This window comes from Hippopotamus amphibius, chromosome 7, assembly GCF_030028045.1.
Source record: "Hippopotamus amphibius kiboko isolate mHipAmp2 chromosome 7, mHipAmp2.hap2, whole genome shotgun sequence".
NCBI lineage: Eukaryota > Metazoa > Chordata > Mammalia > Artiodactyla > Hippopotamidae > Hippopotamus > Hippopotamus amphibius.
In genome coordinates, this window is record NC_080192.1 from 125,057,885 (window position 1) to 125,084,784 (window position 26,900).

The 26,900-nt window shown below is 48.8% G+C and overlaps 1 protein-coding gene and 1 pseudogene across 1 annotated transcript; both read right to left on the reverse strand.

Moving 5' to 3' along the window:
- Positions 1 to 593: 593 nt before the first annotated feature.
- Positions 594 to 1,929, reverse strand: LOC130857684 (uncharacterized; annotated as a pseudogene).
- LBH (LBH regulator of WNT signaling pathway) lies at positions 1,467 to 26,397 on the reverse strand. Its single transcript, XM_057743552.1, has 3 exons — positions 26,060 to 26,397; positions 23,354 to 23,456; positions 1,467 to 3,223 (listed from the first exon to the last, which is right to left on the reverse strand). The coding sequence occupies exons 1-3, from the start codon at positions 26,083 to 26,085 to the stop codon at positions 3,035 to 3,037; spliced, it is 318 nt and encodes a 105-aa protein (XP_057599535.1). The 5' UTR covers positions 26,086 to 26,397; the 3' UTR covers positions 1,467 to 3,034.
- Positions 26,398 to 26,900: the final 503 nt, after the last annotated feature.

Below are 26,900 nucleotides of genomic sequence, written 5' to 3' on the forward strand. Positions count from 1 at the left end.
CTTGCACTCACCATATTGGTCCTTTGATTTTACACTACAGCAGTGCAGTAAGGGCTGGGACCACTAGTGATTTGTTTACCCAGCCTCTTAACAATTCCTGATAAGTCCCAGGCACTCAGTCAATGGTTTGAATGATTCCTGGAGTTCTCTTGAGCTACATGCACGCCCATTCATTCACTCCCAGTCTTGTTATATTTTGGGTGTTTCTCTTCCTTTAGAAGAGAAGACCCTGGTTTAAAACCATGGCTGTGTGTTAAAATCTCCCACGGTGATTCTAAAAAGTGCTAATGCCTGGACCTCAGCCCAGACCACTGAAATCCAAGTCTGTGGAGGTAGGTATTTGTATTTTATTGAAGCTATCTTGGTGACTTTGATGCACATCCAGAGTTAGAACCCTTAGCACAGAAGAAAAAAAGCTTCTTTCATTCAAGCATCTGATAAAAACCATTGATGGGCTCACCCCAGAAGTACCAGCAGGTGAGACATGTAAGGACCCTCACATGGGCTCCACGGAACTCAGCCTCCTGTGAGAGTAGCTCCTGTGCTTTGTCCGTTCCAACGGAGCAGAGAGAAAGAAAGAAACCAGACCAGAGTGGAAAGCATTTTCAAACTTTATTTACAACTGTCACAGTGACAAAAAGTAGTTTGAAAAAAAAATGCTAGTTTCTCCCTGAGCCTCAAAAAAGAACAGATAGAAGTTACAGGAGGTTCATCTTACAACAGGCATTTTTACTGAAATACTAGGGTTGTTTTGTTTTTTGTTTTTTTGTTTTTTCAATAGGATCAGTTAGAAATACACACATTACTTTAAAAAAAAAACAAAAAAAAAAAAACAAAAAGAGGAGGCCAGACAGGAGCTCAGCCACTTGTCCAAGAGCAGTTGGGTCCCCCCAACAGGCTCACTGCTGAGGGTCCTGACTACAGCTGTCAGCCCCTGGCCTGCTCAGACTCCACGTAATCGTACAAAGGGGTCTAGCGACCAGCAAAAATAATAAACCACCCCCATAAACACACATATACACAAAGTAGATTTGTTATGCAGTTTACAAGCACATTCCCATCACACGGCAAGACCGGGACAGATGATCCAGATGATCAGATGAAGGGGGACACAGAAACACGGGATTTTCCAAGGCAAGACCCCAGCCACAGAGGGAGGCGCGGGATGAGAACTGCAGCTGTGGGGGGTGAGAGGAACAGGGAAAGGCTCCCTGCAGCCAAAACAGAAGGAGAAGGAGAGCGAGAGGGAGAAGCCCCCTCGCAGGACAGGGTGTAGGCCTCTCCCACTTGCTCGAGGGGCTGGAAGAAGTTATTGCCATCGGTGTGTGCAACACAAGCAGACAACACAGGGGGTGAGGGCAGAGGGGCTGGGGGTGAGCGTTGGCTTCCCAGAACCAAGTCCTGCTGATGTGACAACAGCACACGCTGGTGTCCCCCTGCCCCAGCGTTCTCCAGAGCCACACTAACCTTGAGGTATTAAGTACAACTCTATGCGCATGTCCCAACGGGGATCAGCCTGGACGGACCAGAGCCCTGAGGGGACATGGTGGGTGCCTCTGCTGGCCGAGTTCAGCCCCAGGGAGGGTCTTGAGCTCACCTCTTGGCTGCACAGGGCTGCTCTGACATAGAGATGGTTTGAAGGGTTTGTCCTGCAATCTCTGCAGCTCCAGATGGTTCTTAACTATGATAAGAAGCTAAGTCCAAGCTAGCTTTCTCATGCAACGTGCCCTTGCAGGGGTCGGTGGGAGGTGAGGAGGGATGATGCTCCCTCACTAAGCCGTCCTCCCCGCTGCATCCAGGAACACCACGGAAGAAGCCCAGGATCTCACGACACCCTTTAGTTTCAAATTCAATCCCCAGGCTGCAGCAGGAGAGCCTGTCGCCGCCATCCAGCAGCTCCCAGGCTCTGCCAGCTCTCAGGACCTGCATCAAAGCTCACTTTCCCAACAAGAAACAGAAGAAGCCTCCTCTGCTCACCACTCAGCTCCCACTGGAAAGACAGGCCAAGATCCCACGCGGGAGTGGGTGCCACAGCTGGTCAGGCTGGCTGGAGTCTGCGGCAGGGCTGGCAGCCACCCTGGCCTGACTGCTGTGCCAGGGTAGGGAGGGTGGAGGTGAGGAGGAGGAAGGGCCAGCCTGGGGGAGCCTGCCGCTCTGTGCCTCCGCCCAGAGGGAGAGCAAGTCTGAGGGGAGCAGCTGGGGATGGACCTTGGTGTCCAAGCATCTACCTCGGTCCTCCAGAAGGGACGGGAAGGGCTCTCGCTACTTCCACAAGGGCTGGGGGGCAAAAAGGATAACTCAGGGGAGTGCTCAAGAGTGCTGCCTCTTTAAAAGCTTTCAGGTTACAGGGGCATGTGCCCCTGCCAGGGTCTGAGGGGAGGGTCTCCACCTCACCTCCAGCTGGCTTTGCAGGCAGCCAGGCTCCCCTGCTCAACGTTGCCTGCCTCCCCACTGCAGACCAACACACCTGAAATAAAAACAAAGGCTGGCAGTGGGCAAAACTACAGAGAGAGATGAAGACTGCTGTCTGATGTCCCAGCAGCGGGAGCGAATGCTTGCTGGGTAGGTACTTCCTGGCTGCACGTCTCTGCTCAATGTTTTCTTTACAATGTGTATTTTCTCTTTCATCTCCTGTGTGTTTTCTTGCCCCAGACGTTCCTTGCCAGCTTTGACATCCCGCCACCCGCCCCTCCCCCAGAGCCGGCTGGAATCCCACCGCTGCCCCCAGCCCGCTTGAGTTCAGAGAAAGATCTCCACGACACCCGCCGCCCCGCACCCCCCACCCCTGCTCTAAGCAGCTTCCTTTCTCAAAGGCCTGGCGCGTTGTTGCAGAGGGCTCCGCGGCCCGACATCTCAAAAAAGGAAAAGAAAAGAAAAGAAAACCAACTCAGTGATTTGCAGGTGCAAAACGGAAGCCATCATCTGACGTTTTCAGAACTATTGTGGCTCACGCTCTCCTTCCATGGTAGCGGGAAAGAACACAGTTCAGGTGCAGATGCTGTCTGGTGTGACCCCGTGGGAGCCGGCGTGGACTCTACTGCTCCTTATTTTCATTCGCTGTCTCTTCACAGTTGTCCTGTTCATCCTCCTGGACCAAGAACTCCTCGGGGGGCCACCGCAGCTCCCCGCTCTCCACCTCCCCCTCCGTGGGCTCCACCACGATGGAGGGCAGACGATCCTTCAGTTTGCAGCAGCGGTCAAAGTCTGATGGGTCAGGGAAGATCTGAAATAAAAGAGAGAACCCAGTCATGTATACATGCGGGACTGAGCCCCCACTATACACTAAGGATCTGCTACACTCTTGGGATACTGGGAGCATCAGACATGAGGCAGGGAGCAAACTCTGGGGCAACAGAGGAAACCATCCTTCATCAGACTAATCCTGAAGCTGAAAGTTTTCTTGGCAGTGCCCCCGAATTTGTGTTTGTACTTCTTGGTTTTGTTTTCAGATAAAAGAACTCAAAACCATGTCCTCCACAGTAAGTCACATCTCCATTTGCAGCAAGCATTTTACTCTAGAAGTACAACGCATACAACGCTGTGTGCCATCACATGAAGGTGCCTCTCAGGATAATCATCAGCACCTGGTGTGAGCCAGCTCCCAGGTACTTTACATATATAACTTGGACCTAACAAAGTCATGCTGAAACACAGGTGCTGCGATGCCACCTGAAAGAGTCCCAGGAGATTCCTGGAGAAGGAGGTTGCCCAAACCATTCAGCCTGGAAATGACTGGTGGTAGAATGGGATTCAAACCCAGGTCTGTTTGACTTCCAAGTCGTGCCCCACACCACCTGCCCCTCAAGGAGACGGGTTCTGATCTCACTGTAGCCCTAAAGTCAAAGTTAAATCAGGGTCGAAGGCGTGGTCCCAGACACAGGCACATGGGAACACAACCCCAGGCCTTCTTCACCTGTGAACAACGCCCGGCGCCTTGACAGTTCTACACCTGAAAGAATCTACTTCTCTTTCCAGAGTCCCATCGAGGTTCCTTTCTCTAATGCCTACTGTGTGTCCTGCCCAGAGCTGGGAGAAAGCCCAAACCAGGCTATAAAATCCAGACTCTGCAGATTCCCTTTGCGCACGCTGCCCTGTGACTACAGCTGACCCAATTCTTTGCCCAGCAGCTTAAGTACTTAATCCCATGGGCTGCTGGTCCCTTGCTACACACACAGCCCTCAGGGACACACCAGAGAACCGGAAGAGAGGAGACACTGGGACGCTGGAGCTCACAGAACCACACAGCACCTGCAAGGCCATCTCTTCCTTATCTCCATTTGATAGATAAGGAAACTGAGGCCCAGAGGGGTCAGGAGACTGGCTCAGAGTCACACAGCTTGTTAACGGCAAAAGAAAGCAAAGCAAAACCTGGAGGGGGTGGAGACACACATCTGAAGACGTGCTGGGGGTCCCCTGTGCCTGGCTCTGTTCCTCAGAGGTAGTGGAAGTGCTCTCCTAGAGACTCGGGCCTCCCCACCTTCTGGGGTGCTAGGAGGCTGCCCAATCTTACTGCACCCAACCCCACGCAGCACTGTCCCCATCAAGTCCCTGACCACGTCAGCGGCCACGTGGGGCTTCCGGGACTCACAGGCCTCAACACAATCCCTGCAGACGAGTGATTATTAACTATTTATCCAATAAAGCCCCATTGCTGGGGATTAGTCTTAAGCCAGCTGCACAACCAGGCATCATTAAAGACTTAACGAGGCTTATAAAAAGTATCGTAAGGGCAGCCAGGAGGAAAACAAGGCAGGGACCGGCTCCGCTAGTGGGGTGAAGGGAGGCTTGGGGGAAGATGACCCCCACTGCGGGCTTTCTCTTCCTGATGCAGCCAGCCCTGCGCGTCTGCCCCTGGACCGGGCTCTGCACACAGACCCACGTGCCGAGCAGGGAGGAAGTCAAGTGGCTTACCTGGGCCCCTCCTCACTTCTCTCATGTGGAGCTGGAGCCCCTCCCTGCCGGTGAGGACACAGGTGCCCTTCCGAGCACAAGCTTTGTGCAGGAGTGAGGGGATTCCCAGGAGTGGAAAGTATGCTAGGTTTACAAAGCTCTTTCAGACATCACCTGCCTTAGGCCTCACCACTCCCCCACCCCAGGGGCAGAGCCACCCTGGGGCTCTGAGGGTCCAAGGAAGAGCAAGGATTCAAAGCTAGATCTTCTGTTTTCAGCATCTGTGCCTTTTGAACAATGAATGAATGGACGCCACTGGGTCAACACACCCATGTCACAGAAAACGGACCCTGAGGGTGGGCAAGACCCTGGGCTTTAACGGGTTATGTGGCAGTTCAGGCCCCAGGATGACCATCTGGGCAGCTAGGTCCAGAAGACGGGCTTCCCAGTCCCAACAGTCGTTCTAAATCTTCAAGGACAGAGCTGCAAAATATCAAGAGGGGATGGACACCTGGCCCGGGACAGCCCTGGGCCCCTGCCTCTACCCTGTGACCTCAAGCCCAGGGATGTGCTTACGCTGTGATTCCTCACCTGAGAGAGGTGGCAAGTGGCTTCTAGTTATGATCGCCCACACTGAGGAAGAGCCAAAGGGACAAACAAGCAGCAGCAAGGCCGGCCTAAGGAGGAGGAGGAGGATGAGGGTGGAGGGCGTGTGATTTCGTTCTAAGCTGGGAATGGGTCTGTAACTAGAAGTAGGGGGAAAAACATTAAAATAAGGCGGAGGAGGAGGATGGAAGATATGTCAGGCGCATTTGCTGAGCAGAATCTCACTCTTCACAGCAATCCTCTGAAGTATGTAGTGGTGTGATCACTATTTATAGAATGAGGAACCTGAAGCACAGAGAGGGCAAGTGACTTACTCAAGGCCACAGAGGTAGGAAGTGGCTGAACAGGGACCCAAACTCAGACCCACAGGACTTCAAATGAGGCGCTCATTTGATAACACAGTGTCAAGCCACAGAGCTCAGATTCTCACTAGGGCCCTGACATCACAGTACAACCTTAACCAAGGCCTCTCAACCGCCTGGGCCTCCGTTTCTTCTTTTAAGAAGTGAAGTGGCTGTCTGGTCTCACTAGATGGCTGCAAACCCTGAATAAATACAGAGATGATAAAATGCTTGGAGGACATATGCTAAATTCAAATCTGAATGTCCCCTTTGGAGCAGTTTCAACAGGACTATGGTAAGTATTCAATCTCCAAGAAAGAGGCAGCAATACTAACACAGTAATTAAAATAACTCCAAACAATGCCTTTCATACTAGGAGCCACACGATTAAGTCTTTTAAGTCCTTGGGGGAAGAAGCCTGAGCGCTGGGCTTCTGATACTGCTTAGCTGCGAGAGAAGTTTGCTCCCTGAACTGCTCAAAGCAGGCGCCACGAAAAGAAATGTTTTTTTTAACAAAGCCTGTTAATTACATTTTAAAAAATCACTATAATAATCTAGCCCTCCCATCAGAGATTGTATTTTATTATCAGATAATACCAATTTATGTCTCTGAAAATTGTAGCTCTCTCCAAAGATAAACAAAATGCACCCAGAACCAAACAGCTTCTCATTTCCTCACATCCAGACAGAAAGCCTTGCGAAGCATAGCTGAGTATTTTGCCAGTACAATCTTATCTCTGACAGCTGCCTAAGAGGCTGACCCCAAGGAGGTCAAGATTTTTCCACTAAGTCATGCTTTTTAATCATCTAGGCAGCAGAAAAATGAGAGGCTGCAACGGCAATTTGATGGGGTGGGGAAGGCAGTGGAAAAAAGGACTTAAGTCAGACTTGCCAAGCACATGACAGGTAGGGCTGGGGCAGCAGGCCAGCCCGGCATGCTGTTTGCCTACAGGAACTGGCAGGGAATAAAGCATGGCCCCTGTTCCAAAAGGAAACTGCTTTTGGTTAAACCGCTTACCCCAAAGCGCCCCTTCTCCTTGCACTGGAGAAGGGGAAAAAAAAATCCTTTTCTCTCTGCAGCAAGGGTCCTCTCTAAGGGGTCCAGAAAGGAAGATGGGGAAGCTGAGAGGCATTTCCCACGCTCAACCTCCCGGGCAGGACAGATCACAAAGCATCCATCCCAGCTATGGTTCTCTCAGCCCTGCCTCTTCCTCTGTCCACCAACACGGGGCTCCACATCCAGCTGCCACACTCAGCAACCAGGAGCTGATGGCCTGGATGAAACTAACAGATACCAAGTTTCCTCCTTTGCAAATGAGGTCTTGGAGATCACGCGCACCAAGAACACATCCTGGGTCCCGCATGTCCCACTGTGGGGGAACAGCAGGCATTCAAACTGGTAATGGTGAATTTTATAGGGGACACTTCTTCAAAGGCATCCCTTGCCAGGTGATCTCCAATGCCAACAGGCCCTGACATTTTGAGAAACTCAAAAGGTCAAAGGAGCTTGAGGACCTTCTAGGAAGAAATGATCTGTGAGATGTAGTTTGGATGCCAACATGCAGGAATTTCTGCCTGTGTAGACTGGAGCTGTCCAATAGAACTTTCCACAATAATGGAAATGTCTTCTATTTGCACTGTCCGATGGTAAACACCAGCCACATGGGGCTCTTGAGCACTTGAAACGAGGCTGAAATTTTAAATATCTTTTCATTTTTATTAATATAAACTTATATGAAATATGTGAAGTTAATATCAGTATAAACAGCTACACAAATAAATGGTTAAATATGAGGATAGTGAAAGCAAGGCTGTCCTGGGAAGCTCAGGATGTTTGGCTGAGGGACCGACACGGGCGGCCTCAGAACAGAGAAGTCTGGGGTTTGAAGGTGAGCTCCTGGAGATGAGGAATTAGTCAGCAGGCTTTTGTTGAAAGTGTAAACGTCGCCAGTCAGTCGGCTTCCATTTCACCCATGGAGGGGAACTGAAAGCTAATACCAGGGCTCCAAAGGTCTGAAATTTGGGGACCTAGCTATCAACTGTCTGCCTCTAGGCCAGGTGACCTAAACCTGGCTGCCTCTGGGGTGGGAGAGGAGAGAGATGCCTGGCACCTAGGATGGAAAATGTGAGCGATTCTGGTTGGAGCAGCCCCTCCCATGTGTGCACATCCCTCAGCCATCACCCCTGACAAACAACCCGAGCTGGGCACAAAGAGGGTGGAGGGCTTGGCAGAGCGCTGAGAGATGCTAATAGGGAAAGCGGACACCCGCAGGTAGAGGAGATGAAAGGTGCTTAACTAGACACAAAGGGCTAATTACCAGTTCTGCAAGCTGAGACATGGGGAGCTTGGCCATCCCACGCCTCCTTGCTGGGGTGGAATAGAGGAAAGAGGTGTGCTGGGGTGGGGGTGGGGGACAGAGGGCCTGAGATGAATAACCGGGTGGCTCTTCAAGGCCCCAAGAGGGATCTGCCTCAGCATCCAAAACCGCTCCGGGAGTCTCTCCTCTCTCTGGTTCCAGAGGGGGAGGAAAACCAACCTCAAACCTCTGATGGAAAATCGCCACTCCCGCAGGTAGGCCAGGAGTCTGAAAGATCTGGCTTTTCCCTGTCCCCAGGTCTTATTATCTCTACAACCAGGGTCACGTCATTTTAACTTCTCGGAGCCTCAGCTGCCTCCTGACTAAAATGTGGACGGAGTTTCCAGCCCACAGTATTGTTGGAAGGATTACACGATGCTTCAGGTTGAGTGCCAGCACGGTACCCAATAGGCTCAAAGGCGTGGAGGCCCATCCCCCTCCTTTCCTCATTTGTTAATTGGGATTAATGCCAATGCCCATCTTCTAGGGCTTTTGGAGAGAATTAAATACACGTACATGTGAACATGTTCTGTAAACTTTAAATTCCTAATGCTGGTTCTTATTAGGTAAAGTTGGGGTCCCCAAGGAGCATTTGAGAGTAAGGGACTGGAAAGTCTGTAGCTGTGGCTTGGGGATGGGAGGAACTCAGCAGCGCTCCTGGGCTCGTGCTCACAAATTCTGGGCCAGGTTCTCCGGACAAATGGTTGTGACTTCATCACTTCCCTACAGCACCTTTCTTTTCCCAGGGGGCCAGCGGGAATGGAAGCCACGGCCTCATCCAGATCCTGGCCTTTCAGTGGAAGCCCCTGCAGCTCGAAGTCTCCCCATTTTGCGTCCTTCTCCCCCCTCCCCCGGCCTACTCCGGGGGCCTGCTCTTATTTTTCCTGGAGAACAACAATGGATTGGCCTTGTGTGTTTATTCCTTCCTAGGAGGGGCTGGTTTATAACAATGGGCAGATCTCTACCAGCATCCTGCTCTGCCAAAGGCTGAGTGAATGAGCAGCAGCTCGTCCAAAAGTACACCCTGCTTTTTGTCCCCTAACAATACGTGAAGGCAAGAAATATGTTCTTTGAAATCCTTGCCTTCTGCTATGTTATCATCATCATTATTTGCATTTTACTGACTTTTCAAAGTGAAATGAGGCTGGTAAGAACAGAAAGAATTATAGCAAGGGGGCACAGCGGCTACTGACTGGATGGATTCAGGTTACAGGGAAGAACATTCTCCCATCTCCACTCGGATGCTAATGACCTCATTCTCCATCCTTGAGACTCACCTCACTCAAATCTTCCCTGGACTGGGGTTATAGAATACCCACCTCATCCTGTCCTACCCTTCTCCAGTGTCTCTAATCCTGTAGGAGACTTGAGCAGAGATTTGGGGCTTTATAACAACTGTTGGATCTCCTTCCTTTGGATTAAAGATACTTAAGCCTCTAGCCTTGAAACTTAAAAGAAAAGGAAATCCTCTGGATAAACACCATCTTTCATAAACATCTATCCAACACACACCCATCCTGCAAGTCAAGAGTTCCAAATTCCAATTAATTAGCCCTAATTGCTGCTGGTAATTCAGGTCCAGCAAGTTGATGGGGCTTTTGGAATGTTAACATCTCTCAAAGTTCTCCAGGGTGGTAAGAAAACACTGCAGCTACCTGGCATAGGGTGATTTCAAATACCCCCATCCAATTGACTATATCATTATTGCCCTTTGAAAAGCAGACATGCTTCCTAGTCATCTCTGGGCCTCAGGGGATGACCTCTTTCTATGTCTCCTGTTGGTACCACCCAAGTGTCCCACAGCCACACACACCCTCTCTCAGAAAGCCTAGACTGAGAGGGCTGCCATTTCCAACTATTCCCTCAGTCTTTGTTTTGGAGACAAAGATCTTCAATGTTTAGCCTGGTCCTATAGCCTTCCCATTCTTTTCCTGTCTGGGGCTCCCCTACTACATGGCTTCCAAAACCACTGCTGGAAACTCAAGTCTCTTAAGGACTTGCTTACAGCCCAGCCTCAGGGCCTTTGCTTGGCCTTCAGTCACCACCACCTCTGCAGCACACTACCAGGCCAGCCTGCTTCAGGACTTCAGTCTCTCCTGATTCTCATGACCCTGCTCAGGTTCACCTGCCCCAACTAACCTCACCTTCCCTGTGCCCCTGCCTGGACTTGGTGTCACCCTAGGCTTTTCTCTGCACTCAGGCAGCTTCCTGGCTTCAACTGTCCATCTTAGGCTGAGGATTCCCCAATCCATGGCTGCACTGCCCTTTCCACCATCAGTGAAAGTCTCCACTTGGATGGCATCCATCGCCTCCAACTCACCTTTTCTCAAAGTGAGGTCATCAGCTAATTTATATCTTTCTTTAAATTAAAAACTTTTCTTCCCCTCTGAACGAATTGGGAGGTTGGAATTGCCATATATACATTACTAATAAGAAAAAAAATTCAAATTGTACACTTTAAATATATGCAGTTTATTGTATGTCAACTGTATCTAAATAAAAGTTCTTAAAAAAAAATAAAAACAAAAACAAAAACCTTTTCTTCCCCTCCCAAACAGGAAGCCTTGCTTGATAGCAGGTCCAGTAAAAGAGGCCTGGAGGTTACAGTTGATCACAACTGCAGTATCGATGCAAAAACACTGAAGCAAACAGGGCTATGTTCCTAGAGGTCCACTCATCTCATGGAGGCCACCTACACCGCCTGCCCTAAAAGGGAGGAGATGCCCAGCTGGCCTCTGATCAGACCCATTCTGCTCAGTCTAGAGCAGTGGTTCTCAAAGCTTAATTTCTCAGCTCCTTTCAGGCAGAGAATGTCCATGGAGTTAAAATATTTTCTTCATGATACTAAGATGTTATTTGCCATTTTTCTGTGTTGATACTTGCACTAATGGTATAAAAAGCAATGGTGGGTGAAACTGCTGGCTGGCACCTAAGAAAGAATTAATGATGGTGGCAGCAGCATTCTTCACCACCTCCCACTCACAATTAGGAAAAAAACTTCATTTCCTTGATGAAGCAGTAAAGATAAAGTTTTATTAAATATTGACTCAAGTACATATTGTTTTAATATGCTCTGTAATGAAATGTAAAGTCGGCATACAACACTTGTGGTGCACATCAGAGCACAAAGGTTGTCTCATGGAAAAGCACTTATGGGACTGAGCTGCATGCTGAACTAGCCACTTTTTCCATAGGACAATTTTTAGTTGAAAGAATGACTGACCAACAAACCATGGTTTTTCAGGCTTGGGTATTTGGCAGACAAGAGCCTGATATCTCAAAGCAAATGACTGATGGTATTTGTTACCAATGATAAAAACTGAGGTCTTAAGCAAAAATCAGAATTTTGGAAAACTTGTTTCAGCCACCATAAGCTTGACAGTTTCCTATCACTTAAAGAATTTCTGATGAGACCAGTGGAGATATTAACTAATGTGATTTTTTTGATAGTATGTAACAAAATGTGTTAACATTTGGAAGATCTGCATAACTCAGTGAACCTATATTTTCCAAATGAGCAGTACAGCACAGTTATGAAACCCAGCATGGGTAAAGGAATCATTCAAATTGCAAGAGAGGCCAATGAATTTTAATGTAAGAGTACAGAAATTTCATTGATAAGGTTTCAGATCCCACATTACCACTAACCTTTAAGAAACTACCACTTACTGAGTTTTGCCAAAATATCAAAGAAAAACATATGAAAAGGCTGTTAAAATATTTCTTCCTAACTCGGTTTTCGAACTTGTAAATGTAAATTGAATATTGTCTTTTCTACATATAGACACCATTTGACCTAACTGTAACTCTCGTATCAACAGCCTATAAGTTTGATTCTAAATGCTAATAAAATGATAGTACAAGTTAAAAAATATATATTTCTTCCTTTTCTAAGTACATATGTGCATAGGCCAGATTTTCTTCATCCACTTCTACCAACACAGGTCACGACAGATAGAAGGCAGAAGCAGAGGTGAGACTGTAGCTGTCTTCTATTAAGCCAGATATCAAACAGATTTGCAAAAACGTGAAAACTTTCTTTGCGATAAACTTTTTTTTGTTTTGTAAAATATATTTATTTTTATTAAAAATCATTACTTATATTAACATGTAATGGTTTTATTGTTATTTTAAAGGAATTAATAAATAGTAAAAACTTTAAACACTGTTTTAATATCAAAAAATACAACCCACATAAACAAATATCTCTGGGGGTCCTAAATAACTTTTTAAAATGTAAAAGGGACTGAGATTAAAAAATTTGAGAGTCAACAGCCTAAAGAAAAAAATACCTTCATAAAGATGACTCCATAAGTCAAGGTTGAAGGATAATATGTTTTAAACCTGGAAAAGATTTGAGGGGAACATAGAAGGTGCCTTCAAATATTTAAAAGGCTGACATGAAGTCTAAGAGAGAGCAGATTTTTTAACTCCAGGGGGCCGATCCAAGATCAGGATGGAGGATTTTACCTCATTATACAACATTCTAACAAAAATGATAGAATCAACTCTCTCCATTACAGATGGGGAAGGCAAGGCCCAAAGAGATGCTGGGAATCGCCTAAAATGACATAGACAGTAGCAAAAGCCAAGATTAGAAATCAGTTATCCAGATTTATGGTCCAATACTGCTGTGCTGAGAGGTTCTGAGCTCTGTATCACTGGCAGTGCCCAAGGAACACGTAGGGGACACAGTACCATGCTACTACAGAGTGCATTCCCACATGTGACAGAGACCCGCAGCCTCAAAGGTACTCTCCCACTCTGAGATGCTACAGTACCACAGTTTTGATCCCAAGGAAAATATCTACATCCACGATCTCCAAAGTTGGTATATTTCTTGAAAGAATTTTGAAAAACTGTCTCTTTCACACCTTTTAAAACTGACATCTAAAACTTCTGCTATATTATAAACATTACCATTTTAAAATAAAACTTTTATGCCACACTTTTAAATAAGTACTCAATGGCTTATAAACACCATAGCAATTTGATATCTACCACCACCTATTTAAAAAACTCATAAACAAGCTCGTAAGTCAAATATTATTCCTTTCTCTACTTGAAAATGTATTTCCATTCTACTGCTCCATAGAATTTTATCTTCATATATTTTCATGTTTGAAAGTTTTCAGAAACTTTCTTTACTCACTTGTTTAAAACATATATTTCTAAAAAATAAAATTCTATCACTATATAAATGGAAAACTAGTATTACTTGTCATAGGTAGTAACCATAAAATACACTAACATTTTCAAAGTTTTCATACTTCTCTGCAATAAAAAGATGTATTTATTGTATATAAATTAGCTTTTAATGTTTTTATGTCGCATAACCTTAAGGTTTGTTAGTTAAAAGAATAAAATTCTGGATTGGCTTATTGCAGCTATTATTAAATTATTAAACACAAAGGTAATTTTTCACTGGTTTCTTATAGATATGTGGGATTTATGAAGCTTCTTAGTAACATTTTTAAACGGTCCATTTGTTTTATGCCCCTAAGGCTTCTATACCTTGGGAAGGCACCTTAAAAGACTGAGGTGGGTGAGAAGCAGGTCCTCTCACAAAGGGGGTGGAGGGCAATCTTGCTAGGAAAGGTAGGAAAAGAAAACTGGTGAACCCTGTCTTCAGGAAACGCAATTTTAGAAAAGCAACAGAAGAAAGCCCAAGATGTGGAAATTGATTTCTCCAAGATGCTCCCTGCTGTCATATCCCTTGGAAAGTTTCTGTGAACCCCAGAGGCAGCTGTCCTCTGGTTTTAGCACGTTGTTAACACATGAAGTGGTGTACACATAGAACCTTATTGAGAAGTAACTTGGGGATTTCCCTGGTGGCGCAGTGGTTAAAAGTCCGCCTACCAATGCAGGGGACACGCGTTCGAACCCTAGTCGGGGAAGACCCCATATGCCTCGGAATAACTAAGCCCGTGCGCCACAGTTACTGAGCTTGCACTCTAGAGCCTGTAAGCCACAACTATTGAGCCCACGTGCCGCAACTACTGAAGCCCATGCACCCTAGAGCCTGTGCTCTGCAACAAGAGAAGCCACTGCACTGAGAAGCCTGCACTCTGCAATGAAGAGTAGCCCCCACTTGCAGCAACTAGAGAAAGCCTGCGTGTAGCAGCGAAGACCCAACGCAGCCAATAAATTAATTTTTTTAAAAAAGGAGTAATTTGGCATTAAAATCTCTAACATTAGGATGCCAAGGAAAACAGCCAAGAACGTTTCTGATACAGCTTTAACTGCTATATCCAAGGGGGCAAATGACCAAAGAAATACAGAAATCATAATTTAGTATTAGCTGATCTTTAAGAATGCTTCTAAGAGGACACATTCAACTCTTGAAGAAAAAAAATCCCTTCATGGTAACAGCAGTGACACCAGCCACAGGAAGTCAGGCACCACCATCATTATGCTTTCCTGTCCACGTACACACTATGGCTCAATTACATATTTTCTTTACTCACTTGTTTAAAACATATTTAAAAAAAAATAAAGTTCTATCACTACATAAATGGAAAGCTAGTATTACTTGTCATAAGTAGTAACCATAAAATACACAAACATTTTCAAAGTTTGCCTGTGTAACACCTAAATTAACTTTGTAAAACACCAGGCATATGTGGGCCCTACTGGAACGCTGGCCTAGGATGCTTACCTGTTGTAAAGAAGCTGGAGCCTTGTTGTGTTTTTGGCTGGAAGGCCCTTGAATACTGGCCCAAGACTTCCATTATGTTCAGATCTACTTCTAAGAGCCCAGTTTATCCTTGATTCCAGGGAAGAAATATATTTAAATCATGACCATTCCATGAGCCAGACCTGCAACCCCAGGAAAACCAAGATTCTTCAGGGGATTAAACATGCATCCGTTCAACCTTAGTGGGTCTCCAAGCCAAGACAACTTCCCTGGTCTTCCTCAAGGTCACATGGTGCTCCAATGTCATTAACAGAATAAAGGAGATAAGTAGGGAAATCACCGACATATATATTTGTAATCCATAGAGCATGTCAACATACCCACTATGGGACAAGAATGTCGCTGGCTATTTTGCAAAGCTGGCTAAATGATGCCTAAACATCATTAACTGCTATCACCTCCCCTCAAAATAAGCAATTAACAAACTAGGGGGAGATGTACAACATCCCCCAAACACTTTAAAGTAACTGAACACCTCTCTGACTCTCTCCACAAAGCTCCTCCATCATCCCACTGGTATAGATCTTACACCCCTGAGATTCTATTTCCTAGAGCTTTCAATGCTGGGAGCTTATATTATGATAAACTCTTAGTTGTTTTCTGTTTTTAAGGTAATACATAATCAAGAGGCTTAATGATGTTGAATCTCTTTGATTCAGTAATTCTACTTCCAGGAATTTATTCTGAAGAAACAAATCAGACCTGCGCAGAGATTTGTGTAAAATGATGTTCAAAGCAGGGTTCTCCGTAAGAACAAAATATGCCACAACCTAAATATTCAGCAGTAAGTGGTACATAACAAAATGAAATGTTGTTTTACAAAGAAGACAGGAACACAGTCACAATATTATACGAGGTGAAAAAAAATTCACTCTAGCACACACAGTATTACCTCAATTTAATTTTTTTAATAAAAATGCATATAAAATACTGGAAGTAAACATACCAAAATGTTTCAGTGATAGGAATATGGGAATTTGAAGTTTCCTTTGTACTTCTCTATATTTTCCTAAATTTCTAAAAGGAATTAATATCACCTTTATAATTGTAACACACACACACACACACACACACACACTCTTACACCCTTTGACTCAGGAATTCTATTCCTAAGTCTCTAAGGAAATAGTATAAGCTATGGACAAAGACTTATAAAGAGAATTATATATAAATTATCACATTTATAAGAGAAAAATATATACAATTTTAAAAAAATTCAACAATTGGAGAATGGTGAAAAAATCATGGTGTAACTTTATAACATTGCGCAGTTATTAAAATGCTGGCTTTGAAGCATTTTTAAGATAAGTTGTGATGATGTGATGCTGATGGCTTACATACCGTTAAGTAAAAAAGCAGAACACAACTCTGTGATCTTGGCCACATAAAAATACAAGTGCCATGGAAGAGAACGGAAAAGATGTTAAAATGTTAACAGCTGTGATTTATGCGTGGTGAGATTATGCTGATGGGGAAAAAAAGAGTTTAAAGAAGAAAATAAAAATTCCATAACAGGCATAAAAATTTGAAAAGTAAGCACAAGAATAATAAAATACATACTTTAGCAGTGAAAATATGAAATCACTGAGAAAAGGGGGAAGGAAAGAAAAGTTTCCTATAATTACAGCACTCTGATCTAAAATAACTGCTATTAACATTCTGCCGTCTGCCCTTTTGGTCATGCGTAAGTGTGTAAGTGTGTGCGCATGCATGTGAGTTCATGTAAGTGCCTGAGAGAGTGAGAGTGAGTGTGTGTGTGAGAGAGCGCGTGCGCGTGCCTCTGTAGGCATCTCAGGCTCTGTCTGTGAGGATCAGCACCTGGGACTGGTGCTGCCCGCACACCTTGGGCTAATGCTCGCCTGCCGACATGTTAGAGCTGACACACAGGGCTGTGTCTGGAGAAGATGTTTAGGAATTTGGGAAAACCAAGGATGCTCTCAAATCCATTGTGGACATGTGTTTCAAGCTCTACAAAGTAAAGACAGAAGATGAGTTCAAGGTATACTAATCAATTCTGCCTGGGAACCACCTTCAGGTTCAAGTTAGGAGAAAGTCAAACCTAGAGACCAACTCCCCCGGACTGAGGTTTGTGACCTCCTTCGTTGCTCAGGGCAATCCTCCTTTGGGTGAGAGATCTGGAACCTTCCTTCCCATTGGCTCCAGTACAATTCCTGGCCGAGGTGCAAGTAGTCAGTGTCACTTAGCTAAATGCTTGGATGCCTCTTCTATACAGTTTACTTAAGAGGAACTTCTGACAGTGTAAGGCAACTAATTCTAGCGGGGGGGGTGGGGGGACCTGAGGGAGCTCCCAAACTTCCCTTGAGGTCAAAACAGTCTGGAGAAACTTTCAGCAAATTTTAATTTTTTTTCTAAGACAGATCTGTGCAACGAGGGGCCCTCCTCCAATCAAAGCGTGAGAAGCAGACACAGGATTTGATTGACTGATCAAGAATCCTCCTGAGCTGGGCTCAGGGACCAGGGAAGGGCAGGTGGTGAGGTGAGAGGCAGGCGAGGGGGCACAGCGGCAACAAGACTGCAGCGGAGCGAAGCCCCGGCGACTCCGAGCCCCGTGTGAATGAGGGCCTGTCCTCATCCTCCGAGGATTATTTCAGGACTCGGCCCTGAGAGATCATTTCAGGACATTCACTAGACACCCAGGAATAGCTCTTGGCTCCAGTCACAAGATTCACCACCCAAACTCACCCCTTTCCCTAACGGTACAATCCTCCCCTCTATCCAACCTGGGAGACTGGGTCAGCGTCGAGAAAATGCTGCTGCTATAAAAACCCACGCCATGGGATGGCCACGGTGGAGGGGTAATTCTCAGTTCAGGAATGGGAGAGAGGAAGGGTCTGATCAATCCCACAGCATCCATTAAGCAACTATTTGCAGGACACTGTGCCGGCCATCGTGGCCACAAAGAGCCGTCTAAGACACAGACCCTGGGTCTGGAGGCCGATGAACACACCACTGCTCGAGAGGCCTCAGGCCTAACACAGGCCCTTTGAGAGAAGGCCGGCTTGTACGGCTGCAGTGTGTGTCGCGTTGGCTAGGGAAGTGAGGCAAGCTTGTTCTCTCCCTGGCAGTGCTACAGACTCACTGTTGTGACCACGGTGTGTGTGTGTGTGGGGGGGGGGGGGGGGAGCCCCCACGGGAATAATTCCAGCCCTCTGCAGGCCCTCACCCAGGGGCATTCCAAAACAGTGAACACCATGTTTGTGTCAAGGCCTTGGGCACTGAAGGAAGGTGCTAGATCCCTCGTACAAAGTAGATGTGACCTGAAACTGGCGTGACCTGGGCACTGACTCAAAAAGAGGCAGCATGTGCAGACACAGGCCCAGCGCCACTCAAAGAAATGAACTCGTTGTGCTTCTGTGCCTTGTGGCTCTAACTGCCTGTTTTGCCTCATGTTCTTATGAATTGTACCAAGTGGGGAGCGGGGTGGACGGGGTAGGGATAGGAAAAAGAAAACTCGCTGGGATTCCAGGAACATGTCATGTCCATGGCTGGACATCTCCTGCCAAGTGCTTTGGAATGTTAGCTTTATGTCTCTCCAGGGACAAGTGAGGCTTTTTAAGTCTGATGTGAAAGATGTTTTCCTGGTGACCATGGGACTTCTGTGCGACTGCCCAGCAGGGCCTCCAAAACTCTTGAGAACATATGGGGTACCACAGCTGGGGGTGACCAACGAGACAAGGATGCCAGGAGGAGGAGACAAAGGGAGCTGATGACTTATGCCTGGAGGGGCCTCGTGAGCAGGGGCTTGACAGAGACGTAGCAGAGACACGTGCAGGAACCCCAGCCCATCACTGATTTCCACACCCCATTTACACAGGTGGGAGCAAGGAGGGCCAGGCTCGGGGGTCTCATAAAGAAAGGCTCAGCAGAGAGGTGAGTGAAGAGAAAGCATTTCTGAACTGCTGCCTAACTGTAGAGGTTCAACCGAGCCTGTTCTTTGAGAGAGGAGTTGCTGCTTCTGATAAACAGTGAGGAGCGGGGGGGATAAAGGAATCTACTGCTGGGCCTTGGAGGTGGAAGAGGCAGAGAGCTCTTGTCTGGGGAGAAGCTAGCTCTCAGCCAGCACAGTGCATTAGACCTGTCCTAATGCAGAGCTAAAATCAAGGCTCCGACTGCAAGAAGCAAACGACAGGGCTGTGGCAGGAGAAGGTCACCCACCACTGTCCCTCCTCCCTGTCCTATAAAATGCCAGGATTTCCCTCCTGTCTTGGGAAATGCAGGGGAAGATGCAGGGAAGCTCTTAGCTCTGTGGATCAAAGGGAAGGCCCAGAACGCGGGGCACTGTGGTGCATGTAGAATTAGCGCCTCTGGTTTACAGTGCATCTCCTCCCTGGCTTCCCTGAGAAGGAGAGCCCACTGCTCGTCTGACTGGTGAATGGACATCACATGGTAGGAGTACGAGACCAAGAACAGCAGGAGGAATACGGGTGGCCAGGGAGGGACAGTGTGCCGACCAGAGAGGAATTTAAAGAGCCCAGGGAAGGATGAAAGTTATCAGATCTTGGTCCAGTTGCGTTAGAAGGGACAGTTTTAAATGAAAACGGAAGAGCCCTATCTCTGTCTAGAACTGAGCCGGGGGATAAACCTGCAGAAGCCTCAGCGAGCTGTGCTGGGCGAAGCTAGGCAGCAAGGCCAGAAGGCACAGCCCTTGGGTTGGGCAGCATCAGTGTCCACAGGCAAACACCCAGGACCCTTCCCCATTCGGGGCCCAGGCCAACTCAGGCCCAGCACGGAAGGAGACCCAGTCGGAGAGGCATTCAGAAATGCCCCAGTCTTAGAGCCCCTGGAGTGGGAGGTGGGGCACAGGGGGGCGCGAGGAGTCGGCAGGGCAGCCACTGACCTGCTTCCCTGAATTAGGGCAAGTGAGAAGGCATTAGGCACAGACATTCCTGTCCTGTGGGCCAGAGAACAGGAGGCCGACAGATGCACTGTGGGGAGGGAGCTGCAGCCAGCAGGGACAGACATGTCCCCATGGAGACCCTCCCACTCAGCCCCGTGAGCTGGCTGCCACCCACATCCCCGCCCAAAATGTACTGGACTTTCTAGTAACCGTTTACTCACCCACCCAGCAGGGTGTCATAATTCACGCCAAGTGAGAGAGTAGACGTGGAGTACACATATTGAATTGACTCTAAATAAATGTTAAAGACAAAACAAGGCACCGGCTCTGTCGATTTTTATACACGCTTGTAAAACAGCACTAACTCCCTAAGCACAAGAGAGAAGCCTTACGTGAATCTTTCAGGGGATAAAAAGACATCTATCTGAGCCTGAGGAGGCCCTTTAAAAATCTTAAGGCAGAAGTGAAGGTGGGCAGCTTTAGAATCAAGAGACTCAATCTTACTGGAACCACCACCATCCACTTAGCACCTGCTCTGTGAAGGCCCTGAGCCAGCAGACACCTTGGGTTGGGGAGGGCCGCTGGAGGGGTGATGGCAGATGGACACAAAGAGGGAATAAGTCATCCCCTGCCCTCAGAGACCTGGGCAGGGAGAAGGTCAGGCAGGATCACGGTAGCATCATTTAAGCACAAATGCCACAGGTGCTGGAGAAGAAAGAGGTCACATCTGGGGCAGAGAAATCAGGAAAGCTTCCTTCTGGGTAGGTCTGGAAGGTGGGGGAACAACTGACAAATTCCAGCGTGCCTATTTATTTTACAACCTTGTTTCAAGGTCAAACCACAAGTCTGAGATTCTATTTCAACTGCCAAGTCAGGATTGATGTCTCCTTCCCACTTATAGTTCCTTGGAAAAGCAGGTCGCAATAAAAGCCATGTACTATTATTACCCTCAGGAGGAATGCCAAGAACAGAGCTCAAAGATCTCCTGCACACCATCCCCCCCACCCCGCCCCGATCCAAGCCCAGCCTGAGCATGTACAATGCACAGTCTCCGGCCAAGTGCAGCCTCAGCCAATCGCCAGAGCTCTGGTGGGAATGTGCTTAATTGGATGGCACTGGCTTTGAGTGGGCCCAGAGAATACTGGTTATATGACAATTGTCAGACCAGCTCACTGCAGAGCCCTGTGCCTGGCCGAAACAGGGGCAAGCCAAGGGGTATCTGAAGGTGCAACAAAATTAGAGATGGAAGTGTCCTCTCAAAGTCCTGATTTTCTTTCAAGGCCCAGCCCCAGACTGGCCTCCTTCTCCCAAGCCTTCCCATCGCCACACATCGCTGGGTTGACCATAGCTTTCCTATTGCTTTACCAGACGGCCTGTGTTCCAGTTACGTACATGCTGGTTTCCCAGGTGAGCCCTGGACCCTCCCTACAACGCCCAGCATAGCATGTTACATACAGTGAGTATCCAATAAATGCTGCTTGGTTGAAGATAACCACCTCTCCCCTTTCTCTTCACCAGACAACAAGAAGACCTTTCTGAAATCTTATGACAAGAGTGCATTGAAGTTCTAGGTAAGATATTTTGGAACTGGGCAGTAGTCCCCACTCAGGTAGCAGGGACAGATCTCCTGAGAGGCTGTGAAAACTGGGCCCTCGGTCTAGTACCACAAGGGAAGATTTGAGGGCCCTTTTCTTAAGCAGCATCGAGTTATCTTAGGAACCCAGAGGCGATTTTATTTTCCTCCTGCCATGGCAGCCCCAGTTCAGCTGTTGCCACCCAGCACTGTAGCCTCTTCCTCAGTCATCACCTGCTCTCACCCTCAGATTCAGCAGAATGACCTGAAGGTCAAGAAAACTGCTCTGTAGGACCTGGCTCTTTATCCTGGGACACGTTCGAAAAGAGAATATAAAAAGTACACACAAGACATACCAGCAACTGTGTTTGGAAAGGTTCTGTGATGGAAATCTAAAACCCAGAACTGAAAACAAACAAACAAACAAACAAAAAAAACACAAAAAAAACCTCATCTGTAACCACAGAGAGATTCAGTCTGATTCAGTGGCTTGGAAACTGGTATCCAAAAACACCCCAGCCAGTGGGTCAGGAAACTTCTACCCTCCCACAGGCTGTGGGGCCTTCATTTGTCTCTCTCAGACCCACTCTGAGGGTAGAAGGTATAAAACCAACCAGGAAAGGGTATTCCGCCCTCCCTCTGACTGCCTTCAGGCCACCTGAATACTTATTTCCAGCCAGCAAGAGCGGCTTGGTCACTGTGACACACAACAAAGGGGACTTCTTGAACCTCCCAAGTGTGTCTGAGGTGACCGTTGCTGTCACCTGCCAATTACCTTGCCCAACCTTAACTTTCATCTCAGGTCTCTTTGATCACCCTCCCTCCATCACACCCGCCCGGCTTTCTATTTTCTCTCCCTTCACAAAACAAATATCCCTGGAATAGTTTTAAGGCACGACTAACCACAGCAAGTCTAGATTCTAGCCGAGAACCGACGCCAAGGCACAGACACATGATACATCAGAAGAGCAAGGCTTTGGAGTCCGAGACCCAAGTCATCCACTCAGCCTGAGCCTGTTTCCTCATCTGTGAGACAGAACAGTAAGTCCCACCTCAGAGCTGCAGTCAAGAGTGAAGGAGAAACATTTTTAAAGTGCACAGCCTATAGCAGCATTCAGTTAATGCCTGCTGAATGAGCCCATCACATGCCCCTCATCTTCTCCGGCCAGTCATCCCACACAATTTCCCTAGCTCCGAGATCTTCCCTTAAAAACAGACTCTTTCCTCCCCCAAATATAATAACCTAGGCACTCTTCTTGGAAATCTGAAATCAGTTCACTGCCCTTGGAGGTATCTGAAGGTCTCTGTAGCAGGCTGGGGGCAGTGGAAAGCGTATGGCAGGCCAGAAAGAGCACTGGGCTGAGAATCTGAAGGTGTTACTTAGACCACTTTTTTGATCCTTATATACCCTGCAGCCATCACACAGGATAATCTCTGTGCTGGTCCTGGCAATCACATCCCTTAGAGAGCTACCCTTTGGGGAAAGGTCTCTTCAACGCTCAGTAATTTGCACATTAACCCTCTTGGAATCAGATGGTCAGCCATCACTCAGAGGAAGAAAGCAGCATTTGACACAGCAATTCCTCCACCAGACTACCCTTCCCCATAAGCTACCCCTCACAGCAATGTTGCTACTGCCCAGGGCTTGGCTGGGGAGGGAAGTTCTGATCTGAACTGACTGCACTAATCACTTCCCTCTTTGCCACCATGAAGGGGAGAGTCCACAGCAGCCAGGATGTCTAATTAGTAACATCAGCTCATGCTTGTCTAACCTTACTGCGTCCCAGGGGCTGTGAATGCCTTATCCATGTCATCTCATCATCTTGAATCTTCACCACAATTCTATGAGGTAAGGACTATTGTTGCCCCATTTTACAGATGAAGAAACTGAAGCTTTCTGGCCTTAGGGGACTTTCTCAAGGGCACATAGCTCTTACGAATAGTACTGGGATACAGAACCAAGTCTGCCTCCAACCCCAGCAAAAGCCACTAGGCTCCAAGGAGCCAGAAGGAAGCTAGTACCGAACTCACCTGGTAGGAAAGGCCATCCTTTCGGGGGCTGAGGCCAATTTCCTCCATGGATGGGGTGTTCATCATCACCTCAGTCATCTTGGCCGATCTCAGATAGTCGGGGCTGCCGAGAGACCCAGAACAAAAGTCAACAAACACACGCACTTTCACATGCCTACTCTCTGTGCCTTCTGCTGTTAAATCAGGGGACTGTCTGGAAGCAGGACGAGAGGTGTTCAAAACAGAACTCTCAAAAAAACAAGCTCTCGCCCCAAGGAAGCGCCTTACAAGCCCATAGCATCAGGGCTCTCAACCTCTACCAATAAAGCGCATTGTCTGAAAACTGCTCTGGCAAACCTCCTCTTCCTTCCTCTCCTGTACTAGTCCCTACTGGCACAGAAGGACTCTGGATTTTCTTTTAAGTGACAGAACTAGAAAAAAACCAAAACAGTAGGTAGCTGAGGCTGTCTATATTAATACCAATTCAAACCGTCTCTAGGGGAAATGAATATTATTATTACATAATGATAACAGGTCAACCTCAGGGAAACCAAGTCCAATAATGCCACCTTCCTAAATTTCTCTCTCTGGTGTCCCTTTTTTGCAAAATGTCCCACTTAAAGCCCCAAGGGGTCAGCTTTCTACAAGCTTCACATCTGCCATCCAACCCCCTTCTCTAGCCCCAGCCACAGCAGCTGCAAGCTCACAGCTTGAAAACCATCCCCTGGATTAAAAGCCTTAAGGATGCCCAGACTCTGATTGCAAAGGAAATTTCCAGAGGGGCCAAGCTGGCCCACCAATGGCTGACATGTGAAAGTGCTTTGTACTCTGTACGCAGGATACAAATGTTCCATTATCCTCACACAAGCCATGGACACGTACAGAGGCCCGAATGTGTAATGCCAAATAGCACATACCAAAGTCAATGTACTCACTACACAACACCCAATATTTTCATGCCTTTACACATGGTAAAAAAAAAGAAAAAAACAAAAACAAACAAACAAAAAACCCAAACTAGTCGTGTAGGCTTTAGAAAGACTATGTCTAAGGAAACAGGGGTACTAAACTCTTCTTCATTTTATGGCTACTACATAGATCAGAAATGGCACAGGATTTGGAAACAGAAGCAATAGGTTCTGGTCCCAGCTATGGCACTCAAGTGCTGTGTGATCTTTAACAAGTCATATAAGCTCTCTGAGCCGCAGGTGCCTTGTCAGACTGTTACCATGATGCTAATAATGTATATCTCACAGTTATGATAAAGGACTAATCTCTGGGGGTGGGGGGGGAGGGGGGAAGCACTGCAAGCTATGAAATGCTAATCAACTGTAAAGTAACATCAAACCTTAATCTCTCAGGGGGCAATAACCCTGATGGGCAACACCCATCTTGGCAAGCTTTGAGTGCCCAGGGGCACACAGCCTCCGATGGCCTTCCCGGTGTCACCCATATGGTACCTGGAGGTGGGCGGGAAGGGGCGCTCAGAAAGAAAGGGGTACGCAAGCCTCAGGAGTGAGGGAATTTTTACTTTGAGAGTTCAGTCTCCTTTCTAAACCAGACAGGCTGGGTTGGGGGAGGGGAGACTAAGAGAAGATGCTAGGCTTCCGGGAAGTTTAAGCAGGGGCCAGTGCTCCAAGATCAGTTTCCTCCCGGGTTATGGAAAGGCTACTTCCCACCCCCAAAGAAACTGGCCAGAAGAGCGCCCACCGGGCTCTCGCCAGGCTCTTAGTGTCCGGCATTCACTCCTCGCTCCCGGCTGTGGCGCGGGGCCGAAAAGTTGAAGCAAGAAGCATGAACTTTCCGGTTTCTGATCTGAGCAGGACTGCGAGGAGCTGGAGCCAGCAGAGCCGGACTCTCCGCGCCCGCACCTGAGGGCGCGCTCCAGGCCGCCAGCGCTCGCCCCTCGACCGCTCTTCCTCTTCCTCAGCGCAGGAAGGAAGCAGCAGCCGACGCGCAAATCCCAGCGGCCGTGGGCCTCGCTCTGCAACGAACCGGGAGCCCGGGGCGCATCCCTCACAGCCCTGATCCCCAGTCGGGTGCAAACCTCTGCCTCCCCCCAGCCGGGCCCCGGCTCCTTCCAGGCGGGCCCGGCGAGGGCGGCTCCTCCCCAGCCCCTGCCCCCATAAAGGCGCGTCGGGTTTAGGGGCTGCGGAGAGGAAAGGGATCGAGAGGGTGCAGCGAGTGACGGTGCTGCTGCCTGTGGCTTCAGTCGGGTTACGTGTGGGGAGAGCGTTTTCCCGCACCCCTCGGAGCTCTGCAAACGCCGCCGCTGCACCAGCTCAGCCCCGCAGCCGCCGGCCTCGACGCCGAGACTTGCATGCAAACAAAAAGGAAAAGGGGAGGGGCCGGGGGAGAGCAGGAGCCCCCAGCGCCAGGCAGGGCGCGCGCCTCCTCCAGCCCTCCGCATAGGGGCTTTTATTAGCCGGGTTCAACCGTGACCCCTGGTTCTCCCCCGACCCCACTACGACCGTATACACACCCTCCCAGCCGTCACTTAAGTGAGGGCTTCGAGTTCACTTCCTTTGTCTGGATGCTCTCAGCACCACCTCCCCCCACCCCCACCTTTGCAACCTTGACGTTGACTCCTGCTTGGGCTTGGGCGGCGGGTTATTGCCCGGCGCCCGCGCAGCCCGCTGGCCTCGCACCGAGCCTGCACGAGTAGGCGCCCCTGCCCTGCAGCCACGGTCGCGTGACGGATGCCCGCCGAGGGCGCAGGATACTCACCAGTGAATGGGGAAATATACAGACATGAAGTCCTAGGGGAGCCTGACCCACGCCCTTGTGATTTAAACACGGTCACTGCGTCCCGGGTGTGGATGTCACGGGCGCAGACAGGCGCTGCGGGTTGCCGAGTGCGGGCACTGGGCGTTCGCCGGTCCGCCTCCCGGAGACAGCCCCACTGCCAGCGGCGTTGGCAGAGCTGACGGAGCTCTGGGTTCTCCACCGAGCTCGCGGCCCCACAAAGAGCCTGGGAAGCCGTATTTATAGGGGCGGGGGCGGGGCTCAGCCCCGGGAGGCGCCGCCCTCCCTCGCCCACTCCTGGAATAACGTCACCAAAATCATGAATGGCTTCAGCGCTTGCAGCTCGGGCGGGCGGCGGTTCGGGGGCGCGCTCGGCTCCGCTCCCGAGGGCCGTGGTTTGCTGCAGCTTCTAGCCCGGCCCCCACCGCACGACTCACACACGCAAACACGCGCGGGGACACGCGAGGGCGCGCGCGCACACACGCACGCAAGGGGTCCGGAGTTCAATGTCAACGCCGTCTGGCGCTTCCAGTCCCGCCGCGGTTGATGACCCCCGGGGGGAGCGAGGGTGGGGGGGAACCTGGGGGCAGGGAACCGTGGCGTGAGGAGGGCGCAGGGCCCGCTCCGGACGTGACCGCTCGGCGGCCGCCCTGCGCCGGGGGAGGGCGCCGTCCCTCAACCAGCGCCCTCTTCTGCACCCACTCGCCGTCCCCAGCCCACACCTAGGGACCCCTATTCAGCTTACGGCTCCCAGACTAGGCCTTTCCCTGGCAGCCTCGCCCGCGGCACCCGGATCGCTGCGCCCGAGGCGCGTCTCTTCCAT

Bases quoted from the DNA above. Each gene is read 5' to 3' on its own strand.
- LBH (XM_057743552.1), bottom strand. From the start codon at position 26,085: ATGTCTGTATATTTCCCCATTCACTG. The intron at 23,457-26,059 runs GTGAGTATCCTG...GTCTCTCGGCAG, and splicing joins GTATATTTCCCCATTCACTG to CCCCGACTATCTGAGATCGG. The intron at 3,224-23,353 runs GTGAGTTCGGTA...CTTTTATTTCAG, and splicing joins AGGATGGCCTTTCCTACCAG to ATCTTCCCTGACCCATCAGA.